Here is a 13381-nt window from a genome sequence, read left to right as displayed (position 1 = left end):
GGAGTTCCCGACTGAGAGGGCTGTTCAAAACGCGACGTGGGCCAGCTTGCAAGCGCTACTGAAGCACGAGGAGAGCAGAGCAACGAGCGACCAAGAAGATGCTGTGTGGCAAATTTGGAGTCAAGATCACGAAGTGCGTCAACTGGTGCGCACGTACGGACTCCCAGCAGGGGTCGCGGACGTGATCGGCTCCACGCCAATTCTGACTTGCGCTAAGGAGGACTTAGACCCCATCATGAGCCAGCTGCCGGCTGCTGAACGGCTAAAGCTCACGACGATGTGGCGCAGTGAAAGCATTGACGGGAAGGGAACTGAAGCTCAACGAAAAGCGAGATCCGAGCGTTTGAAGGCGAAAACGAAGGAAGCGTCTGATGTGGTCACCGATATGAGGAGCCACATCGCTGCCGGCCGAATGGAGGCGTTTGGCCAGTCCGAACAGCGTCTAGCACAGATAGGGTCGGACCTGGGCCTCGGTGAATGGAGAAAAGGGCTGCAGAGCTCAAGCGACCCACAGGCAGTGATGGACAGGCTCTCTTCGATGATCAAAGTACTGTCAGCGTCCGAAAGCGAACTGGAAATGGGCAATCGCTACAGCTCTGATGAGCAGGTGGTCGGGAAAGCAAGCGGGTGCTTGGCAACATACGGGCTCTGTCTGGGCGTGGGTGAGCGCGATCTTGTGGCGAAACCACCAAAACCTCTGATAGAAGCGCCGCTGTTTTGTCCGCTGTTTACTCCTGGCTGTACACCAAGGAGGTGATGCTTTTCAGTGCTGAGTCGTCCGACCGATTCCTGTCTGCCATGGAATCCTGCGGTAGCAGCATCGCAGCGGCTGCTCAAGCTTCGGGGTGGGGCATTTACGTCGAAGGGAGCCACAGCACGACTGAAAGCTCCAATTCCACAGTCACGATCCAAGCAGAATCCAAGAGCGAGGTTGCTGTTCAGATTATCTACGAAATTATCCCGACCAAGGCCTTTCGGATTCCCAAGGAAGAAATGACATTGACAACAGAGGCCCAGAGGGCTGCTCTCGCCGTTTCAAGCCGAATCCACGCGCGATATTTTTTGCAAGACTACGGTTCCCACATTCCCTCGGGGAATCAGCACCTTGGCGGGGTCTTTTCGAGGATGGTTAAAATGAAGGCCACAACGCAAACAAGTATCAGCACGCTGCAGTCGGCAATGACGACCGAAAGCTGCAGCGAAGCCGGTGTGGGGGTGAGTGGATGGGACGTCACTGGAGCCGCTGTAAGCAAGGGCAAGTCTGACAAAACGGGAACCGGAACGGGTGATTTCAAGAGTGCTGGCAACTATACCTTTTCCACCGATGTTTTGTGTATTGGACCTTCAATCAAAAACCGTGAGATGTTCGCCAAGGTGCTTATTTTTATTTCCCTTATGTCATCGGAAACGCCATGGATTCATCCTGTATGGTTAGTGGTGATCCAGGTACACGCGGAGGCCGACGGGTCTGATGGCCGACGTACAGTTGCCCGCTGATGCCAATTTGGCTGTAACAAGGGCGTTGCTGGTTAGCAAAGTATCTGGTTTTGGTCACATGTGTGACGGTGTTGGAGTGCTCTGTGACTCAGCCTGTGTGCAACGGTTATAATGTTTTCCGGCAGTGGGGCAGGTGGCAAGCCTGCTGGAAGTTTTGAGCCAAGTGTATTGTTGTTAGTTGTGCCTTTCGAGGCTTGGTGAAGAGTTGGCCTGTGCCTTACGAGGCAAATTTAAGACTGTCTAGAATGTCTAGGCTAGGACTCCACGGCGGCGCTTCTTGTGCTGTGCGTGGCGTAAAACAATTCGCGTTGAAGAAAACTTCCAGTAAGCTGGCTTGAAGTAATGATCCACTACAACGCTGAGAACGCCAACTCGTACGAGCATGTCGACTCCACTATCATACCGCGGTTGGCGACAAAAGGACTCCATAGAATGAAGAAACCACGGCAATCACAAGCTTGGGCAGTAGCGTATCCGGTGCAGTTGCGTTGGTGACCTCAGCAGTGCTATTCACCGCTCTATCATGCTTTGAAGCTGTGGCTGGGACGCATGCGCTTTCTGCCCATGACATACTCAAGTACAAGCAAAGTACACAAAAATGTTTGCTCGCCTCAACGTTTTTATCTTATGTTTGCCACCGTTTCTGCTGTGAACGTTAAGATGGTAATGACTTCCCATAGTCATACTGCTTACTGCAGTGACCATCGTCTTCATGCTTGCATTGGCTAAGGTACTAACGAACACCCGACAAGTTCATAGCACAAAGTAATATTTGTGTTCAGAGCTTTGGACACGCCAGATAGAGCAAGTATACACTACGCTGTCGATCGCCTCATATTGAAGTCGTAATGGATACGACTTCTGCGTTTAGAGGCCCGAACCTCCAAGGAACTGAACCGACTTAGTACGATGTGTTGGTCACAAAGTCGGGAAGTCTCAGATACTTCTGTTCGAACCTCGCGAAATTCGGCTCTGACTACTACTGTCGTGGATAGAAGTCGATCGATCGCAATGCGTTTGGCGCGTGGCCGATCTGGTCACTTCCAATTTGCTGTTCGACCGCAGCAGACTACAGGGCGTAGCTACAGTATCAACGCAACCCAGTCATGGTCTTCGGTTCCCGTGCTCGAAGCCTTTGCGCTGTCACTGCATTTTGCGTTGGTGTCATTGCGAACCATGCCAATGCGTGGGTCGCGCCGATCGTCACCAAGGGCAACAAGTTCTTCGACTCCGACAGCGGCCTCGAGTTTAGACAGAAAGGGATGGCGTACTACCCACGACCCAACGGCGGAGAGTTGGCCGACGTCAGCAACTACGACTGGGCCGCCGACGAGCATGAATCGGTGTGGAAGCCCCACCTCGAAATCATGAAGGATCTTGGCGTGAACACGATTCGACTGTACTCGGTGGATCCGAGCGTATCACACGACAAGTTCATGTGCGCTTGTTCAGAGGCGGGGATCTATGTGCTCATCGGCATCACTGCTCCGTAAGTCTTCTTTTGCTTTGCTAGTACTTGTATTCTACTTGGCATTCCTGACTAAGTCTTTCGTGCTGCTATGGTAATCGATGATAGATGTGAGGACTGCTCCATTTTGGATTATGAGCCGCCCAAATGCTACCCTGATCACTTGTTCACGCGAGGGCAAATGGTCTACAACGCCTTCGCCGTTTACGACAACACCCTCGGATTCAGCGTTGGCAACGAAAACAACCTGCAGGTCAAGAACGGAGCTGACGGAACGACAACAGCGCCGTGTGTGAAGGCATTTCTTCGCGATATGCGAAGTTATGCGGCGAGTTGCTCGGGTGCCGTGCGTCAAGTACCTATCGGGCTTGATATTGCTGACATTCCGCCTCGGTCGCAGTGGATTTCGTACTACGACTGTCCTGTGGACGACGATGAGAACACACGCGCGGAATGGTGAGTCTGAAAACTGTTTGATACCTGAGAATTACTGCGGATCGATAGCGTTTTACATTATCTTGTCGTGTGCATTTGCAGGATGGGGTTCAATCCCTACGTTGAGTGCGATCCAGCAACGCACACGGAGTATTCGCAGTCAACTGGGCTCAAGAAGCTCATGGCAGAGTACGCCGAGGTTGGGTACGCTCGTCCGTTGATGTTTGGCGAGTTCGGCTGCAACAAGGGCGAGAACACGATCGAAGGCTACGAAAATCAACGCGCATTCTACGATGTAAGTCACGCCGTCAAGCGCATTATTTGCTTTGAGGAATTCTAATATCTTCGTGCTGCAGGCAAAGTGGATGAATGAAGAGAAAGAGATGACGGACGAAATCGTGGGCGGCAACGTGTTCGAATTCTCCACTGAAGTCGCCAATCTGCTGGATAGCTCAGGTATAGCTATACTCCCTTGGTCGATTTGTTGCCTGGACTTCCGGACTGAGGCTTCGGCTTGTGTATTTGTGCAGCTTTGACCAAGACAGCCGACGCAGGGAAATACGGTGTCGGCTACTTCCAGCCGGACGACTGTGACAACAACAAAACCGAGTGCGTCTTCACGCCGTACCCGGAGTACGACAACCTCAAGAAGGCGTACACCACCACGGCCAACTCGACTGTCATGCACGATAGCTACACGCCTGAACGCGACGCAATTTTGAGTTGTCCGAAGAACATGTCGATCGAGTTGCCGCCAACCCCTGAAGGTACGATATCGGTGGTGGATAATTAATTAGTCATGCGATGCTGAGAGAGGCCCGACGAAGTGTAAGGAGTTTGCTGACGGATATGTCACGAATTGGTGTGTGCGTCTTTGAATCTGTTTACTGCAGTGACTGTTTTGGAGTGCTCGGTGGCGCAACCAGTGTGCAACGGCAAGAAGGCCAACTCGTATAAGCACCAGTCGTCGCGTACGAAGGTCGGGGACAAGGTGACGCCTACAAACGACGAAAGCAGTGCGGCGTCCGCCCTGAACTCTACGGACAGCACTACGTCCTCTGCCGCTGCAATGTTGATGCCAACTTTCGTGCTATTGGCAGCAACAATTGCAACCACTGCTCTCTCGGGCTTCTAGAGCTATCAGTTGGTTGCCCTCCATCAAGATTTTGTCGGTTGGCTTGGGTACACCACAGTGTCTAGGCCGAAGAGGTTAATGCAAAACGTACTTACACACTTCTGATTTGAGTTTGGCTGGCCCCAGAGAAGGTTTCAATTCACACATTGCACAATCGCAACAGAACTCCCACGCAGCATTCGTTTCGACGCGGCAGTTGCGGTGACACTGCGAGATGACTGCGGAGCTGGAGCCGGCATCCTTCCGAGGCATGAGATGGAGTATCGGCGAGATGAAAACCGCCACTGAGGAGCAGATACCAACAAACAGTCGAGGGCATTCAGGTGACTGGAAAAATGCAACGACCCGACTTGTTCGGAATCGCAGGACGTTACATGGGAGGTGACAAGAGCGGCTTTCAATGGAGACCAAGGCGTCGAGTTGCTCACAGGTCACTCCCCAACTTGCCGCTCGGTGACAAAAGCCCCCCGCAAAGTACTCCGAACTCCACCCAAAATGACGTTCAGCCGCCGTGTTCGCAGCCTCTGCGCCCTTGCAGCGCTGTTTGTCGCTACTATCCTCCCCCAAACCGATGCGTGGCTCCCCCCGATCATCACCAAGGGCAACAAGTTCTTCGACTCGGACATCGGCCTGGAATTTAGGCAGAAAGGCATCGCGTACTACCCCCGGCCTAACGGCGGAGAGCTGGCCGACGTCAGCAACTACGACTGGGCTGCCGACGAGCATGAATCGGTGTGGAAGCCGCACCTGGAGATCATGAAGGACCTCGGCGTGAACACGATCCGACTGTACTCGGTGGATCCGAGCGTATCGCATGACAAGTTCATGTGCGCGTGCTCGGAGGCTGGTATCTACGTGCTCGTGGGCATCACTGCACCGTAAGTTTACTCTCTGCAGACTGGTCCTTCCTTTTCGTCGATTCTGACGGACTTTGTCGTGCTGTAGGTGCGAGGACTGCTCAGTTCAGGACCTGGAGCCGCCCAAGTGCTACCCAGAGCACTTGTTCACTCGAGGCCAAATGGTCTACAACGCCTTCGCTGTGTACGACAACACACTGGGATTCAGTGTGGGCAACGAGAACAACCTCCAGGTGAAATACGGCGCGGACGGAACCACGACCGCTCCCTGCGTCAAGGCCTTCCTGCGTGACATGCGGAGTTATGCTGCGAGCTGCTCGGGAGCTGTGCGTCAAGTGCCTCTCGGTCTCGACATTGCTGACATTCCGCCGCGCTGGGAGTGGATCTCCTACTACGATTGCGCCGTGGACGACGACGAGAACACGCGAGCTGAATGGTAAGATGAGCACCGGTTAGATGGGGTTTGCTCTCTTAGCTAACCTCCTTCGATTGTGTGTCGTAGGATGGGATTCAACCCCTACGTCGAGTGTGACCCCGCCACCCACACGAAGTACACTCAATCCAGCGGTCTGAAGACGCTGATGGCCGAGTATGCTGAGGTGAAGTACGCTCGCCCGCTCATGTTCGGCGAGTTCGGCTGCAACAAGGGCGAGAACACGATCGACGGCTACGAGAACCAGCGCGAATTCTACGACGTAAGCTTCGCACCGCCTGTGCATTGCTATCGACATGAGAATACTAACTCGAACTCCTCACTTGATGCAGGCCAAGTGGATGAACGAGGAGAAGGACATGACGCAGGAGATCGTGGGCGGCAACGTCTTTGAATTTACGACCGAGTTGACCAACCTGATCGATAAGGATGGTACGCTGAGCTCTACCTACATCCCACGACTACCTCCCACCTAACTAACAGTGATGTGTTGCTGCAGCGCTAACAAAGACCGCGGACGCTGGCAAGTACGGCATCGGGTACTTTGAGCCGAACGACTGCGACCACGACAAGATCCCGTGCGAGTTCACGCCCTACCCGGAGTACGACAACCTCAAGAAGGCGTACACCACCACGGCCAACTCGACCGTCACGCACGACAGCTTCAAGCCGACGCGCTCCAAGATCCTGTCCTGCCCCAAGACCATGTCCACGGACCTGCCGCCCACGCCAAACGGTACGTCCACCGACACGATTCGTATACACAAGTTGAAGTTGACTGACCAATCCCCTGTTATACTTACTGACCCAGTGACCATCCTCGAGTGCACCGCGCTGCAACCCGTGTGCAAAGGCAGCAGCGCCAACTCGTACACGCACACCGACTCGAGCACGTCCGTGGGCGAGAAGCGCACGCCGTCGAACGGCGTGGACGCGCTCACGTCCTCGGGCAGCGGCACGGCCAAGGAATCCGGCGCGACGACGTCAACGCCCGCCGCTTCGGTCGCAGCCCTAATGCTTTCAGCCGCCATCGCCGCTCTACTCAACGTGTAAGTAGAGCAACGAATTTGCACGTAAGCTTAGGTAGAACCACAACGTAGCGTCGCCTACATGTCGAGCGCCCACCAAATGTACGTCTCTTGTCCGCCACTTCGCCCGATCCCGTAATCTGAAAACGGTACACTGTACCACCCGTGTCCGCTCGCCGCGCAGCCCAGACACCACCACAGTCAAAGGGCCTTCCTTGGGCCACGGCAGGCAAGGGGCAGCAACAGGCGAGTCAACTCCAGGCCACCCCGCGCGCAATTCGTCACTCGATTGCGCCGTTTCCCCTTTCAAACCGCCGCTAACTCGTCGCTCCGAGGCCACTAAAAGCCATGGCGAGGAGCTCCTCACGCTCGCGGTCTCGCAGCCGCAGTCCCCAGCAGGCGCAGCAGGACGCGGACGCCACCACGAGCTTCGACCAGCTGCAGGCGCTGCGCAACGTGCAGCTCATCGAGCGCAACGAGTACCCGCTCAGGCACCTGGCGCGCGACAAGGTGCGGCGCCGCGCGCGCGCCAGCCGCCAGGACGACGACGACGACGACGATGACGACGGCGCGCTGTGCTTCTGCACGTTCCCGGACGCCGTCGAGCGCGAGGACGCGCGGCGCAGCGAGGAGCTCGTGCGCCGCTGCGACGACGTGTCGTGCCTCAACTTCGCCACGTACGTCGAGTGCTCGCCGTCCTGCGCGGCCGGCCAGTACTGCCGCAACCAGCGGCTGCAGCACCCGGAGCGGTACCCGCAGCTGGAGCCGTTCAAGACGGAGCACAAGGGCTACGGCGTGCGCACGCGGCAGCACATCGGCCAGCTGAGCATCGTGGGCGAGTACGTGGGCGAGATCATCGACCAGAAGGAGCTGGCCAGGCGCCTCAAGAGCGTGCCGCGGCACGAGCTCAACTTCTATTACTTGCTATTGGCCCCGGGGGTCTACATTGACGCGCGCAATAAGGGGAGCTTCACGCGGTTCGTGAACCACAGCTGCGAGCCCAATTGCAAGACGGAGAAGTGGACGGTGAAGGGCGAGACGAGGATCGCGGTGATTGCGTTGAGGGACATTGAAGTGGGCGAGGAGCTGACGTTCGATTACCAGTGGAAGGCGCTCGGGTCGAGGCAGATCAAGTGTTACTGCGGCGCGCCGAGCTGCAAGGGGGTCATTGGCACGCAGAACGACGCGCTCAAGGACGCGGAGGCCCAGACGGGATACTTCCGCGACCCGGAGAAGGAGGACACAGGTCGGGCGTTGGTGGGGAAGCGCGTGCGGGTTTTCTTGTCGCCCGACGACAAGACGGAGTACGATGTGCAGTTGATTAAGGCGTATGACGAGGAACAGGACAGGTACGAGGTGGAGGACTTGCTGGAGCCTGCAGGGTACGAGACGGATGAAAATGATACCGAGGAGGAGCAGGAACCGGGTGAGAAGCAGTATGTGCAGCTGAAGGAGAACGGGTGGCAGCTCTTCTGTCCCCCGGGGGAGAAGGAGGGCGATGTAGTGTTCGCTATCCCGAAAAAACGCCACTTGCCGACCTCGTCGGGCATGTCGAGTGCCGCCGGGAGCCGAGAGCCGTCGCCCAAGCGGGAAGTAATGTCGCAGTCGCCTGCCGGTACACCGCCTCCTGTGGCGATGGCCAAGTTGGAGAGCAGCTTCAGTACGGTCAAGAAGAACCAGTACGGGGAGCTGCTCGACCGCGACGGCAAAATTATATCCAAAACGTTGCTGATCAAGTTCTTGCCGAAGGCGTATGACGCGCGTGCGCTGCGCAGCTTGTTTCTCAGCCGAAAGCACCCGAACGCACTGGTAGATGCGGATGTATTTCACTTTTTAGACGGTACGGGCTGGGCGCTTGTGGAATTGGAAAGCAACGAGTTGGCGGCTTCATTTCGCAAGACTTTGGACCGCCGTAATTTGCTAGACAAAATGTTACGAGTGTACCAAGCAGGTGCAAAGGAACTGGAAAATTTCCGTTACCAGAAGAACAAAGTGCAGATGATGCGGCAACATGCAAACACTGACAAGAGCAACTCATCGCCGTCCGAAGAGAAGGAGAACGCGCAGGTTCCGGAGCGTAAAGATCCATATTGCTTTGGACGGAAGCTCAACTGGCTCGTTACTGAAGAAGAACTGAAGAATTTATCGGTCCAGCAAGTCCTCTCTGCATCGCTGGAGGAAACTTTGCGGGTGAAGTATGTGAAGAGTATTTTCCACATCGCCAAGGGACTGCGTCTTGACCGGGAGGATGCCACGAGTGCCATCATCGCGCTAAACAGGTTTTTCACGTTTCACGCTATGCCCATGGAGGTGGATATCTACGCTGCGACGATGTTGCACTTATTCTTGAAGGCTCACGCCCGAAAAGTGCCGTGGACGGCCTTTGTGAAGGAAGTATACAAAGCGAAGCACGGCGCGGCAGCCGCTGAACGTCTCACGGCTGCCTCACCAGAACTCGGAGTCCTGAAGCGCCACCTCGTCAAGGCAGAAGGTGAACTACTGGAAGGTTTACACTATGACGTAACTGGTGAAGACCCCTACGCGTTGCTTGACCTCCTCACAACTCGCAAGAGCTCGAAGAAACTAATCTCACTGTCTCAGAACGGTTTTACTCAACAAGTAACTCCGTTTCTCTCCTCGCTGCCTCCGCCGGAGGTGCAGAAAGAAGCGAAGCATTTGGTCGCGGAGGCTCTTCCATTGCCTATTTGGACGCATACTCCGGTGGAATGCGTTATGCTCAGCGTTGTGTACGTGAGCGCTGCTGTTACAGAGGCGCTGAATCCTAGCTCAGCCTCTCCTATTGCCAGAATGCCCGATTTTTTGCCGCAGCTGGACTTGCAAGCGAACGCTGCTGAGGCACGAATGCTGCTGGAGTGCTCCTTGTCGATCTGCACTCAGCTGAAAGATCGATGGCTGCGCCTGGAGAAGCAGTCAAAGGCATCACAGCAGCAAAAGCAAACGAAGGATTCCGACTCCAGTGAATTCGATATGGAGCAGTTTGCTGTCTCCAAAGACAAGAAAGATGTGGAGATTTCTGAGCGGATAGCTCGGCTTTTGAAGCTTTGGATTAACGTACCTGCTACCCCGATGATTCCATCGGTTCTAAGTGTAACACCCGCTGCACCACCGGTACCGACGGGAATGAGGAGCTTTGCGCCAACAATTCCTACACAGAATGGAGTGAAGAACTTCATCACGTTCAAGGCAATGGGCAGCTCAGTTCCAGTGCCTAGCTCTTCTACCGGTCAAAATTATGAAGCGGAGAGTGTCATCTCGGCGTTGTCTATTTTCCCGAATAAGTCTGCAGCTAGCGACACGATTGTCGGCGATACGCGCTTGCACACGGATGAGATTGTCAAGGTCGAGTCTATCCGGAAACGAGCCTTCTTAGGCGTCATCTCTAGTGAGGTGAACTTGGATTTGGCCGGACAACCCGTGTACCTACAGTCGTGGCCATACCTTGAACAGGAGGTGTTTTTCACTGAAGAGAGGGGCATCAACGAGGCGTGTCTACGTGAGCTGTCGGCTGCAACAACTCTCTCCTCGCTCTTACCCGACCGATTTATGAAGCTCTATGGAATTATCTTCCCTGCTGATAGGAAGGACCGTCAGACAAACGACTCGGGAGCTGCTGGCAGCAAGTCATCATCTACGGCGGTCGACGCCGATGAACTTGATCTGCTCGCAGCAACTATTGATGACGATGGCAACCCGCTTCCTGAAGGAATGGACCGGTTGACACGGCAGAAGCACTACTTGGCTTTCGAGCAGCCGCTTCACATGTTCTCGGGAATTTTTGAAGCCCACCTTTCACTTACACCGGAGCTGCGCAAGAAGGCCATCTTCGATATGCTTCAGAGTCTTTCTGCTGTTCACGACCAAGGTTACGTCCACCGCTTCGTTGCTCCCTCACATCTCTTGGTGTTCAAGAACGGCATCAAGCTCGGTGGCTTCCATGCGATGCGGAAGATCGCCAATATCAAGCCAAAGGACGGCGAAGGATCTTCCACTGCTGCGTACGAGATGACGGATGGAGAACGCAAAGAGCACTGCTATGGCGCTTGGCTGTATGTCACTGCTCCGGAAGTGTTGCTTGGTGAGATCAAGTACACGTGGCGAGCGGATGTGTGGTCGGCAGGTTGTGTCGCCCTTGCTATTCTTCTCGAGAAGGTTCCGTTCCTCCAAGGACCCGACATCAAGGTGCAGCTGGATCTGATTTACCGACTCTGTGGCACTCCTAGTTCGTCGTGGGAAGGCGCGCACAAGCTCCCTCTGTACAACACATTTCGACCCAAGAACGAGTACAAGATGCGTCTCCGTAAAACGCTCCTAGAGCAGCGCTCCAAGTTCCCCGACTTCCCTGAGGATGCTGTGGAGGTGCTGGAGGCCATGCTTCAGCTGGACCCGTCAAGGCGCTACACTGTGAAGAAGCTGCTCGAGATGCGGTACTTTGACAGCGTTCGCAGCAGCGAGCGGACGTTCGACTTCAGTGGGCTTCCATCAACCTTCCCAGTGCAGAAGAAGAAGCTCGTGCAGCACTTGCTCAAGTCGAAGGCCAAGAAACACCGAAGTGTTGGTAGCAGCAGCCGAAGCAGCGGCTCGGGGCGACCGTCACACCACCACTCCTCACACAGGCATAGCAGTGATCACCATCGCCACAAGCGGTCGGCGTCCTCGGCTCACGATGGATCATCCTCAGGCGGCGACAAGTCAAGCCATCACGACCGGCACAGGTCCAGGAGTGACAAGCGGAAGTCCAGATCTTTGTCTACTTCGCGACGAGAGTTGAAACACCCGGCGGAGGACGTAGAAATGCATGATGCCAGTGAGTACGTCCCGCTGCCGGCGAGCTTCACCGCCTCCGCCGGGTCTTCTCCTTCACAGCCGATGGTTGATACCGACGACAGCTTGCCTCGACGTGAGAAGCGCGTGAAGCTGGGCTGGGGCATGGGTTTGAACTCGGAATCATAGTGAGGCAGCCTCTGCATTAGTTAGGGTAGGATGTCAACATGCCTTCACGCACGCCGACAGGGAGCACCATAGAGAACAACACGACCGCATCAGCAACTGCAGTACCGCAAGTCGCGTGCAAAGGATCAAATAGACTCTATTTGTAAGCAAAGTGAGCTCTGTGCAGCACGGAGTCTCAACCAGCGCTGCTTACGCGAACAGACTGCCGAAACCTGTGTCGAGGCACTTCTCGTACGAGTCACGGCGGCGAAGTTTCTCCTGCCCCTGTCGGTGGCGGCGGTACCAGCTCGTCTCGGCAGCGTACTCCACCTTCTTTGTCTCCGGTCCCGCGTTGCCGCTCTCTGCTTCTTTCAGTCGCACGGCCAGCTCCTCAACAATGTCGACCATCTCGTCTTGAGACTTGGCGTTGGCCAGCGCATCGCGCAGATCTGAGTGCACGCGCAGGTCCTGGAACAGGATCTTGAAGAGGTGCGCACGGACGATCTTGTCGCTCGCAGGCGGGTACAGCGTCGCGCACTCAAGGTACTGCCTGGCCAGTGCCAGGAAGGACGTGTCCTCGCCAGGTTTGTTGTTTGTGTCGGCGAAGAGCGCTGGGTTCTCCAGCAGCCCTTCGGAGCTCATGACGCCGTCACAGCCCGTGGCCTCCATGCAGCGCGCGATGTCCTCGTGTGTTTCGATGCCTCCGTTGGCGATCACAGGGATCGTCAGCCGCTCCTTGATGCGGCGGATGATGTCCCAGTCCACCTCCCGCACCGCCGTCTTGTTCATCTCCTTGGTGCGGCCGTGCACCGTGAGCAGATCGCAGCCGGCCTTCTGCAGCATGTCGGCGAACTCGAGCGTCTCGTTGTCGTCCGGGAAGACGCGGATCTTGACCGTCACGGGCACGTTGAGGTTGGCGCTCAGCGTCTCGACGATGGCCTGGACCGTGTCCTTGTCGTGCATGAGGAAGGAGCCGTAGTTGCCCTTGCGGGCGATGCCCTGCGGGCAGCCGAGGTTGAGGTCCACGGCGTCGCAGTGGCCCTCCACCATCTTGGCGGCCGCCAGCACCGTCTTGGGGTCGTTGCCGCAGAACTGCACGACCAGCGGCCGGTCCTGGATGTGGCGCTCGAACATCTTCTCGCGGTACTCGGCGCTCTCGGCGAACAGGCGGCTGTGCAGCATGGGCGTGTAGCAGCAGTCGGCGCCGAGCTTGCGGCACAGCATGCGGAACGCCAGCTCCGACTGGTCCACCTGCAGCAAAGCAAGTAAAGAGTCGTAGTTAGTTGACACGCTTCAATGAGGCTTAAAGAGTCGTCACGCGGCGGAATTTCTCCGTTCCAACGCGGAAATCGCTGACAGTTGAGAGTCGTCACGCACCATGGGCGCCACGATGCGCTTCGGGGAGCCGATGGCGCGGTAGAAGTCGTAGCCGCGCAGCTTCACCATGCTCGAGGTCGACTTGTCGGGCAAGTGTCGCTCTTCCGCCATTTGATGCAATGCCGTCGCCATTGGACGTTATCGCGTATTTTCAGCCAATAGGAGGCAAGTTACCGTTGCCCACTCTAAAACCAAGAGCGA

General features: G+C 56.0%; 4 protein-coding genes across 4 annotated transcripts; 3 read left to right on the top strand and 1 right to left on the bottom strand.

The window, feature by feature from the left end:
- Positions 1 to 2603: 2603 nt before the first annotated feature.
- Positions 2604 to 4535, top strand: PHYSODRAFT_249993 (hypothetical protein; the record flags this gene model as incomplete). The annotated part of the gene is made up of 6 exons (XM_009539399.1): positions 2604 to 2986; positions 3074 to 3421; positions 3503 to 3695; positions 3757 to 3856; positions 3931 to 4167; positions 4294 to 4535. The coding sequence occupies 6 exons, from the start codon at positions 2604 to 2606 to the stop codon at positions 4533 to 4535; spliced, it is 1503 nt and encodes a 500-aa protein (XP_009537694.1).
- Positions 4536 to 5030: 495 nt separating this feature from the next.
- PHYSODRAFT_341096 (hypothetical protein) lies at positions 5031 to 6878 on the top strand (the record flags this gene model as incomplete). Its single annotated transcript, XM_009539398.1, has 6 exons — positions 5031 to 5413; positions 5481 to 5828; positions 5895 to 6087; positions 6158 to 6257; positions 6325 to 6561; positions 6637 to 6878. 6 exons carry the CDS (start codon positions 5031 to 5033, stop codon positions 6876 to 6878), a joined length of 1503 nt encoding a protein of 500 aa, XP_009537693.1.
- Positions 6879 to 7066: 188 nt separating this feature from the next.
- Positions 7067 to 11824, top strand: PHYSODRAFT_565808 (hypothetical protein; the record flags this gene model as incomplete). The annotated part of the gene is made up of 1 exon (XM_009539397.1): positions 7067 to 11824. Exon 1 carries the CDS (start codon positions 7202 to 7204, stop codon positions 11822 to 11824), a length of 4623 nt encoding a protein of 1540 aa, XP_009537692.1. The 5' UTR covers positions 7067 to 7201.
- A 120-nt stretch (positions 11825 to 11944) lies between these two features.
- Positions 11945 to 13281, bottom strand: PHYSODRAFT_289018 (hypothetical protein). The gene is made up of 2 exons (XM_009539396.1): positions 13181 to 13281; positions 11945 to 13054 (listed from the first exon to the last, which is right to left on the bottom strand). The coding sequence occupies exons 1-2, from the start codon at positions 13247 to 13249 to the stop codon at positions 12014 to 12016; spliced, it is 1110 nt and encodes a 369-aa protein (XP_009537691.1). The 5' UTR covers positions 13250 to 13281; the 3' UTR covers positions 11945 to 12013.
- Between the last annotated feature and the right edge of the window lie 100 nt (positions 13282 to 13381).

Source organism: Phytophthora sojae (genome assembly GCF_000149755.1).
Source record: "Phytophthora sojae unplaced genomic scaffold PHYSOscaffold_13, whole genome shotgun sequence".
NCBI classification, from domain to species: domain Eukaryota; phylum Oomycota; class Peronosporomycetes; order Peronosporales; family Peronosporaceae; genus Phytophthora; species Phytophthora sojae.
The sequence above is the reverse complement of the archived record's forward strand: the minus strand, read 5'-3'. Positions and strand labels throughout refer to the sequence as shown.